The sequence below is a fragment of the Thalassophryne amazonica genome, chromosome 6, assembly GCF_902500255.1.
Source record: "Thalassophryne amazonica chromosome 6, fThaAma1.1, whole genome shotgun sequence".
NCBI lineage: Eukaryota > Metazoa > Chordata > Actinopteri > Batrachoidiformes > Batrachoididae > Thalassophryne > Thalassophryne amazonica.
This window is the reverse complement of record NC_047108.1, coordinates 7,650,995-7,672,632: the sequence shown is the minus strand read 5'-3', so window position 1 is coordinate 7,672,632 and position 21,638 is coordinate 7,650,995. Positions and strand designations below refer to the sequence as shown.

Here is a 21,638-nt window from a genome sequence, read left to right as displayed (position 1 = left end):
CATCAATTTGACCAGTTAACGCTCAGCCTCGGCTCGTGTGTCATACATCACACTGACAAAGTGAGGAACCTTGGGGTAATTTTTGATCCTTCATTGTCCTTTGGCCTCCACATTAGAAATATTATTAGGACTGCTTTCTTCCACCTACGAAATATAGCGAAGATTCGTCCCATCCTGTCTATTGTTGATGCTGAGACCCTGATCCATGCATTTATCTCTTCTAGATTGGACTACTGCAATGTTCTATTTTCTGGTTTACCGCAGTCTAGCATTAGGGGTCTCCAATTGGTTCAAAATGCTGCAGCCAGACTTCTGACACGAAGCAGAAAGTTCGACCACATTACACCCATTTTGGCATCCCTTCACTGGCTTCCTGTCCCAGTGAGACCAGATTTTAAGGTTCTACTACTAACCTATAAAATTATTCACGGACTGGCACCTCCCTACCTAGCTGACCTAATTAAACCTTACGTACCGGCCTGGGCTTTACGTTCTCAGGGTGCAGGACTACTTTGTGTCTCAAAGGTGAATAAAAAGTCTGCGGGTCACAGAGCTTTCTCTTATCGTGCCCCTGTTCTGTGGAATGGTCTCCCTACATTAATAAAACAGTCAGATTCTGTGGAGACTTTCAAGTCCAGACTTAAGACGCACTTATTTTCCCTTTCATATGGCTAGCATACTGGTACAGTTTTGTTTTACGCTTTTTACTCTTTTAATTAATTTATTAGTAATTGGAGCGGGCCACGGCCTCAACTTTACCTAAATTCTGGGTCTTTTTCTGAAGTTTAGGGTTAGTGGCCGGTGATCACCTTAGTATTTCTCTGTTTTTCTTGTTGTTTAATGCTGGCAAATTATACAGTATTTTTTGTCTTTCTGATGCCTGATTCTGTTTTTTCTCTCTGTTTAAGGTGCAACAGTATTTTTTGTCTTTCTGATGCCTGATTCTGTTTTTTCTCTCTGTTTAAGGTGCAACTCCATCCAGAGATGGGAGTTGTGTTCGTGTTGGCGATCCTCCTGTCCTGTGCGCCCATAGCATTTCTTGTATATTCGTCCGTGAATTGTTCTGTGAATTCTTCTGTAACTTATGTTTGTAGCATGGCCCAAGCAGAGGGTCACCCCTTTGAGTCTGGTCTGCTTGAGGTTTCTTCCTCAGAGGGAGTTTTTCCTTACCACTGTTGCTCTGGGGGTTCATAAGGTTAGACCTTACCTGTGTGAAGCGCTTTGAGGCAACTCTGTTGTGATTTGGCGCTATATAAATGAAAATAAATTGAAATTGAAATTGAAAATTGGATGGTTCCCCGTTTTCCTCTCTTGAGGTGCCTCATGGTCCGATAGAAGCATCTTGGTGCCAACCAAAAGTCTCTCCATGGTTACTCCGAACGCCTCCCACACCCTCTGCTTTGCCTCCCTCACAGCAGAGGGTGTCATCCTTCAGGCCTACTGGTACGTAGCAACTGCCTCTGGAGTCCTCCAACATAACATATCCCGGAAGGACTCCTCTTTCCAGTCGTGTGGCTTCCCTGATCACCGGTGTCCAACACGGTGTTCGAGGGTTGCCATCACTTGAGGCACCTAAGACGTTCAAGACACAGCTCCCCGCTGCAGATTCAGCAATGGAAGCTTTGAACATTCCTCGTTCTCTTTCAATGCCCCCAACCTCCACAGGGATGCGAAAAAAGCTCAGCCGGAGGTGTGAGTTAAAGATCTGTTGAATATTGGGCTCCTCCAGATGCTCCCAGTTCACCCATACTATCTGTTTGAGCTTACCAGGTCCGTCTGAAGTCCTACCCCACCCTCTGATCCAACTCACCACCAGATGGTGATCAGTTCCAGAAAATGCGGCCTCAGATCAGATGATACGATCACAAAATCGATCATCGACCTTTGACCTAGGGTGCTCTGGCACCATGTGCACTTATGAGCATCCTTATGTTCGAACATGGTGTTCATTATGGACAGTCCATGACTAGCAAAGAAGTCCAATAACAAACGACCATTCGGGTTTAGATCATGGAGGCTGTTCCTCCCAAGCATGCCTCCCCAAGTGTCACTGCCCACATGTGTGTTAAAGTCCCTCAGCAGAACAATGAAGTCCCCTACTGGAGCGCCATACAAAACTTCTTTCAGGGACTCCAAGAAGGCCTAATATTCCGAACTGATGTTTGGTGCATACTCACAAACAACAGTCAGTGCCCCCCCTCCCGCCATTGGAAGGCACAGGGAGGCATCTCATCTATCAGGGTTAACGTCAACATAGTGGCACACAGCCAGGGACTCGTAAATATCCCCACACCCGCCCAGCGCCTCACACCCTGGTCATCTCCAGAGAATAATAAGGTCCAACCGCCATCAAGGGGAGTGGTTCCGCAGTCGAGGCTGTGCGTGGAGGCGAGGTCCACCAGATCCAACTGGTAGCGTTCCACCTCCCCCACAAGCTCCGGCTCCTTCCCCCACACCGAGGTGACATTCCATGCCCCCAGAGCTAGCCTCTGCCACCCGGGTTTAGTCTGTCGAGGCCCTCAACTTTCACTGTCACCCATGGGACAGTGCACCTGATCCCAGTGGTTCCCTCTGCAGGTGGTGAGCCCACAGGGTGGAAAGTCCACATTGAGTTTTCGGGCTTTGCCCAACTGGGCTCCATGACTAGCCCGGTCACCAGAAACTCACTGACGGGCCGTACATCCAAGCCTGGCTCCAAACAGGGGCCCCAGGCTTCCTCCGGGCCGGGTCACATTTTCTCTTCCTCGTTTTTTCATGGAATCATTGTGAACCATTCTTAGTCTGGCTCCTGTCCTGTGACAAATTTCCCATAGGAGACTCGACCAGGAGCATGAAGGCTCCAGACAACACAGCTCTTAGTTTCATAGGTTCATTGTACTCCGTTTTACAGTAAATTAATTCATGGGGCACACAAATCTCTTCACTGCGATCAGGAGATGGTTCCCGGAGAGGTTTCTCTTTCTCTTTCAGAATAAAACTCAAGCGTTACGGCAGAAAGAATAAATATTTCAGTATCCGTCCTGACCTCGTATCCTGCGATGCTGAGCTGAATGGAGACCGTCAGTGGCTGATTGGTCACGCCGGCAGCTGACTGGACCAGTGACATAAAGAGGAGGGGGAACCAGATGATGCTGATAAGAGCAAAGATGAGGAACCCTCCCATCCCATATTTCACCACCTTCGTCTTCTTCTGTCCAGGAGTGTGGGGGTATTTCTAGAAGAATTCAAATGAAAATACTGCTGATTAATTATTATATAACTCAGCTAACAGGAAAACAGGACAGAAACGGGTACTGATTCCTCACGAGGTTATGTTCTCACTGAGTAGAGGTCAGCGAGCATGCACTGATGCCACATGCCATAAAATCCACCACACTATGAAACCACCCTGGGTTTTGATTGGCAACCATTCAGATAGACAGCCAGAACCCATTCCCACCTCCCAAAAGTAACCATGTATTTGTCACAGCCAAGTCAAACGTGGAACTGTTCCAGTTGCTGGGTCCTCATCAGTGATGTGCCTGGATGTTAGGTTACCCTCAGAGAAATACCATCACAGCTGGCATTTCCTCACAATGTAAATATTACGCTTTATCGTAGTCACGCATCTAATTAACTGTTCATTTGATACAAAGTTATTTCAGTGATCCTCTAGAGGGACCTGGCACCAAAGACATCCAGTTATTGTCTTTGGACACTGATTAGCATCCAAGTCTCACAAACATACAGTAAGACAGGACTCACCAGGACCCTGAAGATTTAGACCTCTGTTCTCCTGCAGAGATACTGGCATCGCCAGAGAACAGTGATGTGTTGGAGCGTTCTTTTTGACAGCTCTTGCTTGCCTCTACTGGTGGTTGGCTCTCACTGCGGTATTGTATCACTTCCTGTTCCGGAGCACAGCGGTGTTTTGCTGTATCTGTCAGCTGTTTAATCTGCGCAGTTAGATTGATCTAGTTACCTAGATAACGATTTGTTTCCCAGTGTAATCTTCACGTGCCTTAACTAAAGCACTCTCTCTGCTGAATCACCTCTAAATTATTTACACATTATTCACTTTGTGTGTTTTTAGGAATCCGCTAGCTTAGCGCAGCTACTAGCTCTTAGCCGGTTTAGCATGGCGGCTTCTCCTGTCTCTCCTGCACTTTTCTGCTCTGGGTGTGAAATGTTTAGTTATTCCTCGGCCTCCTTTAGCAGTAATGGTACTTGTAATAAGTGTAGCTTATTCGTAGCTTTGGAGGCCAGGCTGGGCGAATTGGAGACTCGGCTCCGCACCGTGGAAAATTCTACAACTAGCCAGGCCCCTGTAGTCGGTGCGGACCAAGGTAGCTTAGCCGCCGTTAGTTTCCCTCTGGCAGATCCCGAGCAGCCGGGAAAGCAGGTCGACTGGGTGACTGTGAGGAGGAAGCGTAGTTCTAAACAGAAGCCCCGTGTACACCGCCAACCCGTTCACATTTCTAACCGTTTTTCCCCATTCGACGACACACCCGCCGAGGATCAAACTCTGGTTATTGGCGACTCTGTTTTGAGAAATGTGAAGTTAGCGACACCAGCAACTATAGTCAATTGTCTTCCAGGGGCCAGAGCAGGCGACACTGAAGGAAATTTGAAACTGCTGGCTAAGGCTAAGCGTAAATTTGGTAAGATTGTAATTCACGTCGGCAGTAATGACACCCAGTTACGCCAATCAGAGGTCACTAAAATTAACATTGAATCGGTGTGTAACTTTGCAAAAACAATGTCGGACTCTGTAGTTTTCTCTGGGCCCCTCCCCAATCGGACCGGGAGTGACATGTTTAGCCGCATGTTCTCCTTGAATTTCTGGCTGTCTGAGTGGTGTCCAAAAAATGAGGTGGGCTTCATAGATAATTGGCAAAGCTTCTGGGGAAAACCTGGTCTTGTTAGGAGAGACGGCATCCATCCCACTTTGGATCGAGCAGCTCTCATTTCTAGAAATCTGGCCAATTTTCTTAAATCCTCCAAAACGTGACTATCCAGGGTTGGGACCAGGAAGCAGAGTTGTAGTCTTACACACCTCTCTGCAGCTTCTCTCCCCCTGCCATCCCCTCATTACCCCATCCCCGTAGAGACGGTGCCTGCTCCCAGACCATCAATAACCAGCAAAAATCTATTTAAGCATAAAAATTCAAAAAGAAAAATAATATAGCACCTTCAACTGCACCACAGACTAAAACAGTTAAATGTGGTCTATTAAACATTAGGTCTCTCTCTTCTAAGTCCCTGTTAGTAAATGATATAATAATTGATCAACATATTGATTTATTCTGCCTTACAGAAACCTGGTTACAGCAGGATGAATATGTTAGTTTAAATGAGTCAACACCCCCGAGTCACACTAACTGCCAGAATGCTCGTAGCATGGGCCGAGGCGGAGGATTAGCAGCAATCTTCTATTCTAGCTTATTAATTAATCAAAAACCCAGACAGAGCTTTAATTCATTTGAAAGCTTGACTCTTAGTCTTGTCCATCCAAATTGGAAGTCCCAAAAACCAGTTTTATTTGTTATTATCTATCGTCCACCTGGTCGTTACTGTGAGTTTCTCTGTGAAGTTTCAGACCTTTTGTCTGACTTAGTGCTTAGCTCAGATAAGATAATTATAGTGGGCGATTTTAACATCCACACAGATGCTGAGAATGACAGCCTCAACACTGCATTTAATCTATTATTAGACTCAATTGGCTTTGCTCAAAATGTAAATGAGTCCACCCACCACTTTAATCATATCTTAGATCTTGTTCTGACTTATGGTATGGAAATTGAAGACTTAACAGTATTCCCTGAAAACTCCCTTCTGTCTGATCATTTCTTAATAACATTTACATTTACTCTGATGGACTACCCAGCAGTGGGGAATAAGTTTCATTACACTAGAAGTCTTTCAGAAAGCGCTGTAACTAGGTTTAAGGATATGATTCCTTCTTTATGTTCTCTAATGCCATATACCAACACAGTGCAGAGTAGCTACCTAAACTCTGTAAGTGAGATAGAGTATCTCGTCAACAGTTTTACATCCTCATTGAAGACAACTTTGGATGCTGTAGCTCCTCTGAAAAAGAGAGCCTTAAATCAGAAGTGCCTGACTCTGTGGTATAACTCACAAACTCGCAGCTTAAAGCAGATAACCCGTAAGTTGGAGAGGAAATGGCGTCTCACTAATTTAGAAGATCTTCACTTAGCCAGGAAAAAGAGTCTGTTGCTCTATAAAAAAGCCCTCTGTAAAGCTAGGACATCTTACTACTCATCACTAATTGAAGAAAATAAGAACAACCCCAGGTTTCTTTTCAGCACTGTAGCCAGGCTGACAAAGAGTCAGAGCTCTATTGAGCTGAGTATTCCTTTAACTTTAACTAGTAATGACTTCATGACTTTCTTTGCTAATAAAATTTTAACTATTAGAGAAAAATTACTCATAATCTTCCCAAAGACGTATCGTTATCTTTGGCTGCTTTCAGTAATGCTGGTATTTGGTTAGACTCTTTCTCTCTGATTGTTCTGTCTGAGTTATTTTCATTAGTTACTTCATCCAAACCATCAACATGTTTATTAGACCCCATTCCTACCAGGCTGCTCAAGGAAGGCCTACCATTAATTAATGCTTTGATCTTAAATATGATCAATCTATCTTTATTAGTTGGCTATGTACCACAGGTTTTTAAGGTGGCAGTAATTAAACCATTACTTAAACAGCCATCACTTGACCCAGCTATCTTAGCTAATTATAGGCCAATCTCCAACCTTCCTTTTCTCTCAAAAATTCTTGAAAGGGTAGTTGTAAAACAGCTAATTGATCATCTGCAGAGGAATGGTCTATTTGAAGAGTTTCAGTCAGGTTTCATAATTCATCATAGTACAGAAACAGCATTAGTGAAGGTTACAAATGATCTTCTTATGGCCTCAGACAGTGGACTCATCTCTGTGCTTGTCCTGTTAGACCTCAGTGCTGCTTTTGATACTGTTGACCATAAAATTTTATTACAGAGATTAGAGCATGCCATAGGTATTAAAGGCACTGCGGTGGTTTGAATCATTTTTATCTAATAGATTACAATTTGTTCATGTAAATGGGGAGTCTTCTTCACAGACTAAGGTTAATTATGGAGTTCTACAAGGTTCTGTGCTAGGACCAATTTTATTCACTTTATACATGCTTCCCTTAGGCAGTATTATTAGAAAGCATTGCTTAAATTTTCATTGTTATGCAGATGATACCCAGCTTTATCTATCCATGAAGCCAGAGGACACACACCAATTAGTTAAACTGCAGGAATGTCTTACAGACATAAAGACATGGATGACCTCTAATTTCCTGCTTTTAAACTCAGATAAAACTGAAGTTATTGTACTTGTCCTCACAAATCTTAGAAACATGGTGTCTAACCAGATCCTTACTCTGGATGGCATTACCCTGACCTCTAGTAATACTGTGAGAAATCTTGGAGTCATTTTTGATCAGGATATGTCCTTCAATGCGCATATTAAGCAAATATGTAGGACTGCTTTTTACATTTGCGCAATATCTCTAAAATTAAAAAGGTCTTGTCTCAGAGTGATGCTGAAAAACTAATTCATGCATTTATTTCCTCTAGGCTGGACTATTGTAATTCATTATTATCAGGTTGTCCTAAAAGTTCTCTGAAAAGCCTTCAGTTAATTCAAAATGCTGCAGCTAGAGTACTGACGGGGACTAGAAGGAGAGAGCATATTTCACCCATATTCGTCTCTCTTCATTGGCTTCCTGTTAATTCTAGAATAGAATTTAAAATTCTTCTTCTTACTTATAAGGTTTTGAATAGTCCCATCTTATCTTAGGGACCTCTTAGTACCATATCACCCCAATAGAGTGCTTCGCTCTCAGACTGCAGGCTTACTTGTAGTTCCTAGGGTTTTTAAGAGTAGAATGGGAGGCATAGCCTTCAGCTTTCAGGCTCCTCTCCTGTGGAACCAGCTCCCAATTCGGATCAGGGAGACAGACACCCTCTCTACTTTTAAGATTAGGCTTAAAACTTTCCTTTTTGCTAAAGCTTATAGTTAGGGCTGGATCAGGTGACCCTGAACCATCCCTTAGTTATGCTGCTATAGACTTAGACTGCTGGGGGGTTCCCATGATGCACTGAGTGTTTCTTTCTCTTTTTGAACTGTATGCACCACTCAGCATTTAATCATTAGTGACTGATCTCTGCTGTCTTCCACAGCATGTCTTTTTCCTGATTCTCTCCCCTCAGATCCAACCAGTCCCAGCAGAAGACTGCCCCTCCCTGAGCCTGGTTCTGCTGGAGGTTTCTTCCTGTTAAAAGGGAGTTTTTCCTTCCCACTGTCGCCAAGTGCTTGCTCACAGGGGGTCGTTTTGACCGTTGGGGTTTTTCTGTGATTATTGTATGGCTCTTGCCTTGCAATATAAAGTGCCTTGGGGCAACTGCTGTTGTGATTTGGTGCTATATAAATAAAATTGATTTGATTTTTTCTAAGAGCTGACGTAACGTGAATTTCTCCACTGTGAGATCAATAAAGTCTTATCTTATCTCTCCTCAGGCATCCTCTCACTTTCCAAGATTTTATTAAACAATCTGATTGGGAACTCTCCTGACATCTCTCCTAGACATTTCCATGCCTCCACCGGAATGTCATCTGGACCAACTGCCTTTCCACTCTTCATCTTCTTCATAGCTGTCCTCATTTCAGCAGATTAATATCTACATCCTTTCCAGCTCAGTCCCTTTGCCTGGCCAATCAGTACAAGTCCTTTTCTCCTTCCTTAGTTTTTAATTTCATGCACAACTTGCTATAGGCCTTTTCCTTAGCTTTTGCCACTTCTCTTTTTTGCCTTACATCGCATGTCCTTGTACTCCACAAGGTTTTCCCAGCTCTTCTACTTCCTTCATCTCTCTGACTATCCAAACTATCATGGACTACATGATAGTTTTCTTTTTCACCAAACTATTTCTCCTTGTTTTCCTGAACATTTTTGTTTCACCAAGTCTTCTTGTTTTCCTTTCGCTGCCCAGATGTCACACCCAGCACCTTCTTAGCTGTCTCCCTCACCACATTTGCAGTACTTTTCCAGTTGTTTAAAACTGTTTCACCTCCATCCAATGCCTCTCATCTCATCTCTGAATTTCACACAAGCTTCCTCCTTCAGCTTCCACCATCTGATCATTTGTTGAGCTCTGACTCTCTTCCTCTTCATTACCTCTGAAGTCATAATACAGATCACCATCTGATGCAGTCTAGCTACACTCTCCTCTGTAACCACCTTACAGTTTCAATATTGCATCTCCTACAAAGAATATAGTCCACCATCTTCCTCTACTCTTATACCCTGCATCCAGAAAGTATTCACAGTGCTTCACTTTTTACACATTTTGTTCTGTTACAGCCTTATTCCAAATTCAGTTTTTCCCCACAGTCTACTCACAACACCCCATAATGACAACATGAAAAAAGCTGTGGGTTATTCTTCTTTTTTTTGGGGGGGGGGGGGGGGATTTTAGTAAATGTATTAAAAATAAAAATAAAACTAAGAAATAGATATCGCATGTATATAAGTATTTTCACCCTTTGATCAATACTTTGTTGATGCACCTTTGGCAGCAATTACAGAGTCAAGTCTTTTTGAATATGATGCCACAAGCTTGCTGCACCTATTTTAGGGCAGTTTTGCCCATTCCTCTTTGCAGCACCTCTCAAGCTCCATCAGGTTGGATGGGGAGCGTCGGTGCACAGCCATGTTCAGATCTCTCCAGAGATGTTCAATCAGATTCAGGTCTGGACTCTGGCTGGGTCACTCAAGGACATTCACAGAGTTGTCCTGAAGACACTACTTTGATATCTTGGCTGTGTGCTTTGGGTCATTGTCCTGATGAAAGATGAACCGTCGCCCCAGTCTGAGGTCAAGAGTGCTCTGGAGCAGGTTTTCATCCAGGATGTCTCTGTGCAATGCTGCATTCATCTTTCCCTCAATCCTGACTAATCTCCCAGTTCCTGCTGCTGAAAAACATCCCCACAGCATGATGCTGCCACCACCATGCTTCACTGTAGGGATGGTGCCTGGTTTCCTCCAAACATGATGCTTGGCATTCAAGCCAAAGAGCTCAATCTTTATCTTATCAGACCAGAGAAGTTTGTTTCTCCTGGTCAGAGAGTTCTCCAGGTGCCTTTTGACAAACTCCAGGTGGGCTGTCATGTGCCTTTTACTAAGGAGTGGTTCTGTCTGGCCACTCTACCATACAGGCCTGATAGGGAGATTGCTGCAGAGATGGTTGTCCTTCTGGAAGGATCTCCTGTCTCCACAGAGGTATGCTCGAGGTCTGACAGAGTCACCATCAGGTTCTTGGTCACCTCACTGACTAAAGCCCTTCTCCCTAATCGCTGAGTATAGAATGGTGGCCAGCTCTAGGAAGAGTCCTGGTGGATCCGAACTTCTTCCATTTACGGATGATGGAGGCCACTGTGCTCACTGGGACCTTCAAAGCAGCAGAAATGTTTCTGTACTTTTCCCCAGATTGACTTCATGCTTGGTTTGTGCTCTGACATGCACTGTCAACTGTGGGACCTTATATGTAAACAGGTGTGTGCCTTTCCAAATCACGTCCAATCAACTGATTTACCCCAGATGGACTCCAATTAAGCTGTAGAAACATCACACACACAATGCATCTACCTTTCTCCTTTCCATCATATCACCCATGTCTCTCCCTTTACCAGTCATACTGCTAACATTCAAAGTCCCGTCTCTCATTTCCACCCTTCTACTTTTCCCTCATCTCCCCCTGTCTCTGGACATGTTCTCCTCCTCTTCTTCTTCTTCACCCAGCATGAGCCCAATTTCCGCCAGCACCCCATTGGACCCAAGCACCAGTGATAGTCAATGTTAACCCGACCCTCAACCAATCTGGTATGGAAATTCAGTTTGTACTATGCATGGTTGTTTTGGTGTTTTTGCGCCTGATGTCCTTCCTGGCGCATCCCTCATTTATTTGGGCTTGCGACCAGCACTCAGAGTGTACTGGCTGTGTACGCCATGTGGCTGAGATTTAGAACTAACTGCATAATTTTTTTTAATTAAATAACTGATTAGTCGTCTGAGCAATATCTCAGTGAAAGGATGTTCCAGATGTTCACCCGCATGATCTGCCTCTGGTTTGGACCTGGGCACCGCCATGCAGTGGACGACCCCTCAGCACCGCACCAGCCACCATCCTCCAAAGACAAGACCTTTTGTGCTCTCCTGTGGTTTCTTCGTCTCCAGAGATGAGGCTCCAAATGGCTTTCCCCCATCCCCATCATAATGCACACTAGCTTTCAACAAAAGTCAGCGGCAGTTACGCCCACGGAGAGTGGAGACAGGAATCTTTCTGTTTTGTCTTGGAGCTGTGAGAGATGTTTTTACAGCGGCTGAAGTGCCAATCCCATTGCCAACAAGGGATGAACTGTGGGCTGGAGGACCACTTAAGGTTCCGGATGCAGAACCACGCCCAGGGTGCATAGATACTTTTAAGATTAGGCTTAAAACTTTCCTTTTCGCTAAGGCTTATAGTTAGGGCTGGATCGGGTGACCCTGGACCATCCCTTGGTTATGTTGCTTTAGACGTAGACTGTGGGGGGGTTCCCATGATGCACTGTTTCTTTCTTTTTTTGCACCGTATGCATCACTCTGCATTTAATCATTAGTGATCGATCTCTGCCCCCCTTCTCGGCATGTCTTTTTCCTGGTTCTTTCCCTCAGCCCCAACCAGTCTCAGCAGAAGACTGCCCCTCCCTGAGCCTGGTTCTGCTGGAGGTTTCTTCCTGTTAAAAGGGAGTTTTTCCTTCCCACTGTGGCCAAGTGCTTGCTCATAGGGGGTCGTTTTGACCGTTGGGGTTTTTCATGGTTATTGTATGGCCTTGCCTTGCAATATGGAGCGCCTTGGGGCAACTGTTTGTTGTGATTTGGCGCTATATAAGAAAAAAGTTGATTGATTGATTGATAGATACAATATGTCATTCCCCAAAATTAAAGCATGAGGCAAAAAAATTGTCAGTTTGTGTGTGAATGTAGAGCGTGTTTATGACCATGATACTGGTGATGAAATGGACAAACAATGACACACACAAACACAAACAAACAAACACACACACACACACACACACACACACACACACACACACACACACACACACACACACACACACACACACACACACACACACACACACACACACACTTACTTTTTCGGACTCCCTCCAGCACTTGAGGATAAATATGTTGGCATAAATGTCTTCAACACAGATCCAGCTGGACAGAGACAAAGTGGTGTCGGTCCAAACCCAATCCATCACCGCCCGCAGCTCTGTCAGGAAGGGAACTAAACGGAACCTGGAGCAGAGAAGAGGAGTTTGTAAAACAACAGAGAAGAAAATAAAACATTTAAGTGGTTCATCAGCTAAAAGGCACAACTGTAACTTTGTACATTCTTTTAAGAAGAAAAAGCAAATATGGTTTGTACTTGAGCTGGAGACAATTACTGACTAAAGGACTTATGAGGACAACTTTTTCCTATATAAAAAAAAGCCAAAACATTCAGCATATAAGAAAAACTCAATAACCTTTATTATAACAATTCAAGGTGTTAAAAAGGCTGTGAAATTATGTCAAATATAATCAAAGTCACTAAAATAAGAAAAACAACTCAAATACAAGCAGTAATGTAGCTTCACTCCTAAAGGAAGCTATGACCTTGTGACCTCTGCCCAACTGAACCACTGAACTCATAAACATTCATTATTTGTATCATTAGATTGATTTCACTCTAAACCCATTTTAGTACATTGTATCATTTCTGCTGAGGGTTACGTGAGGTTAAGAGCGATGACAGTCAGCAAGTTTGAACTGGGTCAATATGTTCCTGATATTTGCACAGTAATTTACTGTGTTCTTGTTAAAACCTTTGTAACACCTTTATTTCAATCAATCAATCAATCAATCAACTTTTTTTTATATAGCGCCAAATCACAACAAACAGTTGCCCCAAGGCGCTCTATATTGTAAGGCAAGGCCATACAATAATTATGAAAAACCCCAACGGTCAAAACGACCCCCTATGAGCAAGCACTTGGCTACAGTGGGAAGGAAAAACTCCCTTTTAACAGGAAGAAACCTCCAGCAGAACCAGGCTCAGGGAGGGGCAGTCTTCTGCTGAGACTGGTTGGGGCTGAGGGAAAGAACCAGGAAAAAGACATGCTGTGGAGGGGGGCAGAGATCGATCACTAATGATTAAATGCAGAGTGATGCATACGGAGCAAAAAGAGAAAGAAACAGTGCATCATGGGAACCCCCCCACAGTCTACGTCTAAAGCAGCATAACCAAGGGATGGTCCAGGGTCACCTGATCCAGCCCTAACTATAAGCCTTAGCGAAAAGGAAAGTTTTAAGCCTAATCTTAAAAGTAGAGAGGGTATCTGTCTCCCTGATCTGAATTGGGAGCTGGTTCCACAGGAGAGGAGCCTGAAAGCTGAAGGCTCTGCCTCCCATTCTACTCTTACAAACCCTAGGAACTACAAGTAAGCCTGCAGTCTGAGAGCGAAGCGCTCTAATGGGGTAATATGGTACTACGAGGTCCCTAAGATAAGATGGGACCTGATTATTCAAAACCTTATAAGTAAGAAGAAGAATTTTAAATTCTATTCTAGAATTAACAGGAAGCCAATGAAGAGAGGCCAACACGGGTGAGATATGCTCTCTCCTGCTAGTCCCCGTCAGTACTCTAGCTGCAGCATTCTGAACCAACTGAGGTTCAGGATGGGGATGGTTCAGGTGACCCTGAACCATCCCTTAGTTATGCTGCTATAGACGTAGACTGCTGGGGGGTTCCCATGATGCACTGAGTGTTTCTTTCTCTTTTTGCTCTGTATGCACCACTCTGCATTTAATCATTAGTGACCGATCTCTGCTCCCCTCCACAGCATGTCTTTTTCCTGGTTCTCTCCCTCAGCCCCAACCAGTCCCAGCAGAAGACTGCCCCTCCCTGAGCCTGGTTCTGCTGGAGGTTTCTTCCTGTTAAAAGGGAGTTTTTCCTTCCCACTGTAGCCAAGTGCTTGCTCACAGGGGGTCGTTTTGACCGTTGGGGTTTTACATAATTATTGTATGGCCTTGCCTTACAATATAAAGCGCCTTGGGGCAACTGTTTGTTGTGATTTGGCGCTATATAAAAAAAAAATTGATTGATTGATTGATTGTGACGAAAAGCACCTCATTTTCATCACGGCAGCACAAATTCATTCTGTGATGGCTGCACGAAATTAAAAGTGAAACGGGGGAGGGGGAGTGGTTATGGTTAGGGTGGAGGGAAAGAGTAAGATTAGGTTATGGTTAAGGTTAGGGTCAGGGGTAGGAGTAAGGTTAGGAATAGTGAGCTAAAAAACACCCCGTCACAAAAATTTGACTCATTTCATCACAGGAGCATGAACCACCCCCCCCCCCCCCCCCCCCCCAAAAAAAACAAAAAACAAAACAAAACGTGAGACTGGGCTGTTTTACATCTGTCAAATATTACGCAACATTGATCAAAGCAAGAATGAGGACAGTTGTTTTCATGCTGAATATATTGTAATGAAGCTAACTTCAAACTAATTTTTACAACTTCAAAATACCGCAATGCTCTCCTTTCCAAAGAACTGTCGTTCCAAAATTTCCAAAGCTGGAATGTTGAAAACTAAGGGACTGTCATTACTTGATCTGATCTTGCAACTTGACATAGGAGGAGTCCTGCGGAGTTCCTGTTCGAGCACTCACCTCTCACAGGACTAATTAATATGGTTACACTTCAAAGGTTTTTGAATGATGGGACAGTTCATATAAACCTGTCAAAGCCAGAGATGTTCCAGATCAGCCAAATCTGTCTCCCTCCAAGATAACAGGTCAGTAAACCCAGAATGGTCTTCCACCAGGTGCCATAGTTTGTCATAAAAGTGACCAATATTGGGGGCAGGACCAGAGCCCCTGGAGGCCCAGGGTGGGAAGAACACAGACATGCTTCACCGGACAAATAACAGAGAGAAACCAGCAGTTCAACCCAAGACACAGGCAAACTGAGGCCCCAAAGGCCCATCAACAAAACGGACCAGAATCACAAATCAGCAGACCCAGCGAAGTGAACCACCAGAGTTCAGAAGGGCTTTGTTGTCAAATGACTACTAGTGGCTATACACATATTTGTTTAGTAATTTTCTTAATAATAATAACTGGTGAACCCAAATTCATCATTAAATTCAATCAGATCTATTCCCTTTAAATTCTTAAAACTTTGTTCCTTCACTGCTTAATCTTTTAACGTCTCATGATCAACAGACTCTCTCCGTAATAAAACCATGAATCATCATTCATATTCTCAAGATGTCAGTCACCTGTTTATCCCTGTATATATGTATATATACATATGTAAATATTAAGCCAGCGGTTTTATTGTGTTCAGTTGAAACAGAGTTTTGGTCAATCGTATCGGGAATTCATGACTTTCAGATCAGAGACTGATTAATGTTGTTTAAATTAACGTTCTGTACAGGTGGTGCCCCTATTCGAGGTTTTAATTAAATTTCATATTTAATTAAATATTGTCTTAACATATATTTATTAATATCTCAATTTGTTACAATATATGTTGGTGCTGTATGGCCCAGTAATGATAAATACTTAAATCGCTACATATTTTATTGGCGCTTCCATGTGAGGCACATTCAATATTATACAAATAATGAATGTTTATGAGCTCAATGGTACAAATATTTAACATTTATTATTTGTTTTATATATTATGGCTAAAATAAATCCTGGTCATTTGATATTTTCTTAATTTATAAAAAACAGAAAAGGGACTTACATTTTGGTGTTCCACTGGTGATTAACAGTCCAACACGAACTTTGAATTGGAGTCTAAAATTGCAACCAATGTAGTTCATGATGCCATGCACTGACTTTCTGTACTTCTAAAAAAAAACAACAACAAAAAAGGACTTTGTGTAGTTCCTCAGTCCAGAAAAAAAAATCAGATCAGAAATTTGTCCAGTTTTTCAGCTTTTCATCCAAACAGCTCTTCATGCCTCCAGATGGCTTACAGCGGAGTGGATTTGTTTTTTTTTGTGTGTGTGTGTTAGAAGAATTAGCAGTGTCATTGAGGTCCTTCAAATCCTTTTCCCAAACAAACTCTACTATGTTTAGCTAAATACCACCCCCAGCAGTGTGCAGTGTTGTATAAAGTACCGGAAAAATCACACTTAAGTAAAAGTACCCATTAAAGATACCCATTAAAAAGTAAACGTCTTAAAGTATCTAGTATTTATTGTATTTAAGTATGACAAGTAATTACAACTAAATGTACTCAAGTATTGAAAGTAAAAGTACAAGTAAATGTTAACAATCAAAAACGGACTGATTTTTTTATATTAAAGTTTATCTAGGCTTGTAAATGACTGGTAGTATTAGTCAAAGTACTGAAAATTGTGTACATCACACAAAAACACTTCAGAAACAAGGTTTCAAAACCTAAACAAGAGCAGGCTACTCACTAGGTGTTCACAGGAAACAGTTATTTATTTCTATGTGTATTTATTTATTTTCATTGTTACATGGTTTTATCTTTTCTGTTGTGTTTTGTTTCATTAGGTTCTTTTTGTCTCTTTCTCTAAAATTGTATTGTAACATTATTAGTCTATTATTATTGACTATTATTGTCTATTATGTAGACTATTATTGTTGTTGCTATTAATAATATATGAATAAAAATAAATTAAAAAAATTACAATCTGACTCTTTTACGACTACGAACGCTGAGCCATTAATAATACAGAAAACAAATCAACACAAACATGCTGATGCAAACAGCTTAATGCTAACTTTAACATTGAAAACGCCATAGACATGCTAACGCGTTAGCATCGGTCCAAATTTAAGTTATAAAATACATCAACTGTTTCAGAAGACCATAACAGGTCGGTTTAACATAAAAATATTGAATATTATTCACAGACATATGCTCTTTGGGGTTTTAGCAGGGAAAAATTAGGATAATTCCTTGCTTGCCTCTACTGGTGGTTGGCTCTCACTGCGGTATTGTATCACTTCCTGTTCCAGAGCACAGCGGTGTTTTTCTGTATCTGTTAGCTGTTTAATCTGCGCAGTTAGATTGATCTAGTTATCTAGATTACGATTTGTTTCCCAGTGTAATCTTTACGTGCCTTAACTAAAGCACTCCTTCTGCTGAATCACCTCTAAATTATTTACACATTATTCACTTTGCGTGTTTTTAGGAATCCGCTAGCTTAGCGTAGCTACTAGCTCTTAGCCGATTTAGCATGGCGGTTTCTCCTGTCTCTCCCGCACTTTTCTGCTCTGGGTGTGAAATGTTTAGTTATTCCTCGGCCTCCTTTAGCAGTAATGGTACTTGTAATAAGTGTAGCTTATTCGTAGCTTTGGAGGCCAGGCTGGGCGAATTGGAGACTCGGCTCCGCACCGTGGAAAATTCTACAGCTAGCCAGGCCCCTGTAGTCGGTGCGGACCAAGGTAGCTTAGCCGCCGTTAGTTACCCCCTGGCAGATCCCGAGCAGCCGGGAAAGCAGGCTGACTGGGTGACTGTGAGGAGGAAGCATAGCCCTAAACAGAAGCCCCGTGTACACCGCCAACCCGTTCACATCTCTAACCGTTTTTCCCCACTCGACGACACACCCGCCGAGGATCAAACTCTGGTTATTGGCGACTCTGTTTTGCGAAATGTGAAGTTAGCGACACCAGCAACCATAGTCAATTGTCTTCCGGGGGCCAGAGCAGGCGACATTGAAGGAAATTTGAAACTGCTGGCTAAGGCTAAGCGTAAATTTGGTAAGATTGTAATTCACGTCGGCAGTAATGACACCCGGTTACGCCAATCGGAGGTCACTAAAATTAACATTAAATCGGTGTGTAACTTTGCAAAAACAATGTCGGACTCTGTAGTTTTCTCTGGGCCCCTCCCCAATCAGACCGGGAGTGACATGTTTAGCCGCATGTTCTCCTTGAATTGCTGGCTGTCTGAGTGGTGTCCAAAAAATGAGGTGGGCTTCATAGATAATTGGCAAAGCTTCTGGGGAAAACCTGGTCTTGTTAGGAGAGACGGCATCCATCCCACTTTGGATGGAGCAGCTCTCATTTCTAGAAATCTGGCCAATTTTCTTAAATCCTCCAAACCGTGACTATCCAGGGTTGGGACCAGGAAGCAGAGTTGTAGTCTTACACACCTCTCTGCAGCTTCTCTCCCCCTGCCATCCCCTCATTACCCCATCCCTGTAGAGACGGTGCCTGCTCCCAGACTACCAATAACCAGCAAAAATCTATTTAAGCATAAAAATTCAAAAAGAAAAAATAATATAGCACCTTCAACTGCACCACAGACTAAAACAGTTAAATGTGGTCTATTAAACATTAGGTCTCTCTCTTCTAAGTCCCTGTTGGTAAATGATATAATAATTGATCAACATATTGATTTATTCTGCCTTACAGAAACCTGGTTACAGCAGGATGAATATGTTAGTTTAAATGAGTCAACACCCCCGAGTCACACTAACTGTCAGAATGCTCGTAGCACGGGCCGGGGCGGAGGATTAGCAGCAATCTTCCATTCCAGCTTATTAATTAATCAAAAACCCAGACAGAGCTTTAATTCATTTGAAAGCTTGACTCTTAGTCTTGTCCATCCAAATTGGAAGTCCCAAAAACCAGTTTTATTTGTTATTATCTATCGTCCACCTGGTCGTTACTGTGAGTTTCTCTGTGAATTTTCAGACCTTTTGTCTGACTTAGTGCTTAGGTCAGATAAGATAATTATAGTGGGCGATTTTAACATCCACACAGATGCTGAGAATGACAGCCTCAACACTGCATTTAATCTATTATTAGACTCTATTGGCTTTGCTCAAAAAGTAAATGAGTCCACCCACCACTTTAATCATATCTTAGATCTTGTTCTGACTTATGGTATGGAAATAGAAGACTTAACAGTATTCCCTGAAAACTCCCTTCTGTCTGATCATTTCTTAATAACATTTACATTTACTCTGATGGACTACCCAGCAGTGGGGAATAAGTTTCATTACACTAGAAGTCTTTCAGAAAGCGCTGTAACTAGGTTTAAGGATATGATTCCTTCTTTATGTTCTCTAATGCCATATACCAACACAGTGCAGAGTAGCTACCTAAACTCTGTAAGTGAGATAGAGTATCTCGTCAATAGTTTTACATCCTCATTGAAGACAACTTTGGATGCTGTAGCTCCTCTGAAAAAGAGAGCTTTAAATCAGAAGTGCCTGACTCTGTGGTATAACTCACAAACTCGTAGCTTAAAGCAGATAACCCGTAAGTTGGAGAGGAAATGGCGTCTCACTAATTTAGAAGATCTTCACTTAGCCTGGAAAAAGAGTCTGTTGCTCTATAAAAAAGCCCTCCGTAAAGCTAGGACATCTTTCTACTCATCACTAATTGAAGAAAATAAGAACAACCCCAGGTTTCTTTTCAGCACTGTAGCCAGGCTGACAAAGAGTCAGAGCTCTATTGAGCTGAGTATTCCATTAACTTTAATTAGTAATGACTTCATGACTTTCTTTGCTAACAAAATTTTAACTATTAGAGAAAAAATTACTCATAACCATCCCAAAGACGTATCGTTATCTTTGGCTGCTTTCAGTGATGCCTGTATTTGGTTAGACTCTTTCTCTCCGATTGTTCTGTCTGAGTTATTTTCATTAGTTACTTCATCCAAACCATCAACATGTTTATTAGACCCCATTCCTACCAGGCTGCTCAAGGAAGCCCTACCATTATTTAATGCTTCGATCTTAAATATGATCAATCTATCTTTGTTAGTTGGCTATGTACCACAGGCTTTTAAGGTGGCAGTAATTAAACCATTACTTAAAAAGCCATCACTTGACCCAGCTATCTTAGCTAATTATAGGCCAATCTCCAACCTTCCTTTTCTCTCAAAAATTCTTGAAAGGGTAGTTGTAAAACAGCTAACTGATCATCTGCAGAGGAATGGTCTATTTGAAGAGTTTCAGTCAGGTTTTAGAATTCATCATAGTACAGAAACAGCATTAGTGAAGGTTACAAATGATCTTCTTATGGCCTCGGACAGTGGACTCATCTCTGTGCTTGTTCTGTTAGACCTCAGTGCTGCTTTTGATACTGTTGACCATAAAATTTTATTACAGAGATTAGAGCATGCCATAGGTATTAAAGGCACTGCGCTGCGGTGGTTTGAATCATATTTGTCTAATAGATTACAATTTGTTCATGTAAATGGGGAATCTTCTTCACAGACTAAAGTTAATTATGGAGTTCCACAAGGTTCTGTGCTAGGACCAATTTTATTCACTTTATACATGCTTCCCTTAGGCAGTATTATTAGACGGTATTGCTTAAATTTTCATTGTTACGCAGATGATACCCAGCTTTATCTATCCATGAAGCCAGAGGACACACACCAATTAGCTAAACTGCAGGATTGTCTTACAGACATAAAGACATGGATGACCTCTAATTTCCTGCTTTTAAACTCAGATAAAACTGAAGTTATTGTACTTGGCCCCACAAATCTTAGAAACATGGTGTCTAACCAGATCCTTACTGTGGATGGCATTACCCTGACCTCTAGTAATACTGTGAGAAATCTTGGAGTCATTTTTGATCAGGATATGTCATTCAAAGCGCATATTAAACAAATATGTAGGACTGCTTTTTTGCATTTACGCAATATCTCTAAAATCAGAAAGGTCTTGTCTCAGAGTGATGCTGAAAAACTAATTCATGCATTTATTTCCTCTAGGCTGGCCTATTGTAATTCATTATTATCAGGTTGTCCTAAAAGTTCCCTAAAAAGCCTTCAGTTAATTCAAAATGCTGCAGCTAGAGTACTGACGGGGACTAGAAGGAGAGAGCATATCTCACCCATATTGGCCTCTCTTCATTGGCTTCCTGTTAATTCTAGAATAGAATTTAAAATTCTTCTTCTTACTTATAAGGTTTTGAATAATCAGGTCCCATCTTATCTTAGGGACCTCGTAGTACCATATCACCCCAATAGAGCGCTTCGCTCTCAGACCCTCTCTACTTTTAAGATTAGGCTTAAAACTTTCCTTTTTGCTAAAGCTTATAGTTAGGGCTGGATCAGGTGACCCTGAACCATCCCTTAGTTATGCTGCTATAGACGTAGACTGCTGGGGGGTTCCCATGATGCACTGTTTCTTTCTCTTTTTGCTCTGTATGCACCACTCTGCATTTAATCATTAGTGATCGATCTCTGCTCCCCTCCACAGCATGTCTTTTTCCTGGTTCTCTCCCTCAGCCCCAACCAGTCCCAGCAGAAGACTGCCCCTCCCTGAGCCTGGTTCTGCTGGAGGTTTCTTCCTGTTAAAAGGGAGTTTTTCCTTCCCACTGTAGCCAAGTGCTTGCTCACAGGGGGCCGTTTTGACCGTTGGGGTTTTACATAATTATTGTATGGCCTTGCCTTACAATATAAAGCGCCTTGGGGCAACTGTTTGTTGTGATTTGGCGCTATATAAAAAAATTGATTGATTGATTGATAAAGCGACAATGAATCCACGAATCACTGCTTCAAT

The 21,638-nt window shown here is 42.4% G+C and overlaps 1 protein-coding gene across 1 annotated transcript in view; it reads right to left on the bottom strand.

The window, feature by feature from the left end:
• Nucleotides 1-21,638, bottom strand: part of si:dkey-11f4.7 (piezo-type mechanosensitive ion channel component 2) — a 197,592-nt gene that overhangs the window by 11,841 nt on the left and 164,113 nt on the right. Inside the window, exons 45-46 of the mRNA XM_034171725.1 lie at nucleotides 12,228-12,375; nucleotides 3,026-3,214 (exon numbers count right to left, since the gene is read on the bottom strand). Of these exons, the coding sequence (XP_034027616.1) occupies nucleotides 3,026-3,214; nucleotides 12,228-12,375 (337 nt within the window). The remainder of the gene's footprint in view (nucleotides 1-3,025; nucleotides 3,215-12,227; nucleotides 12,376-21,638) is intronic.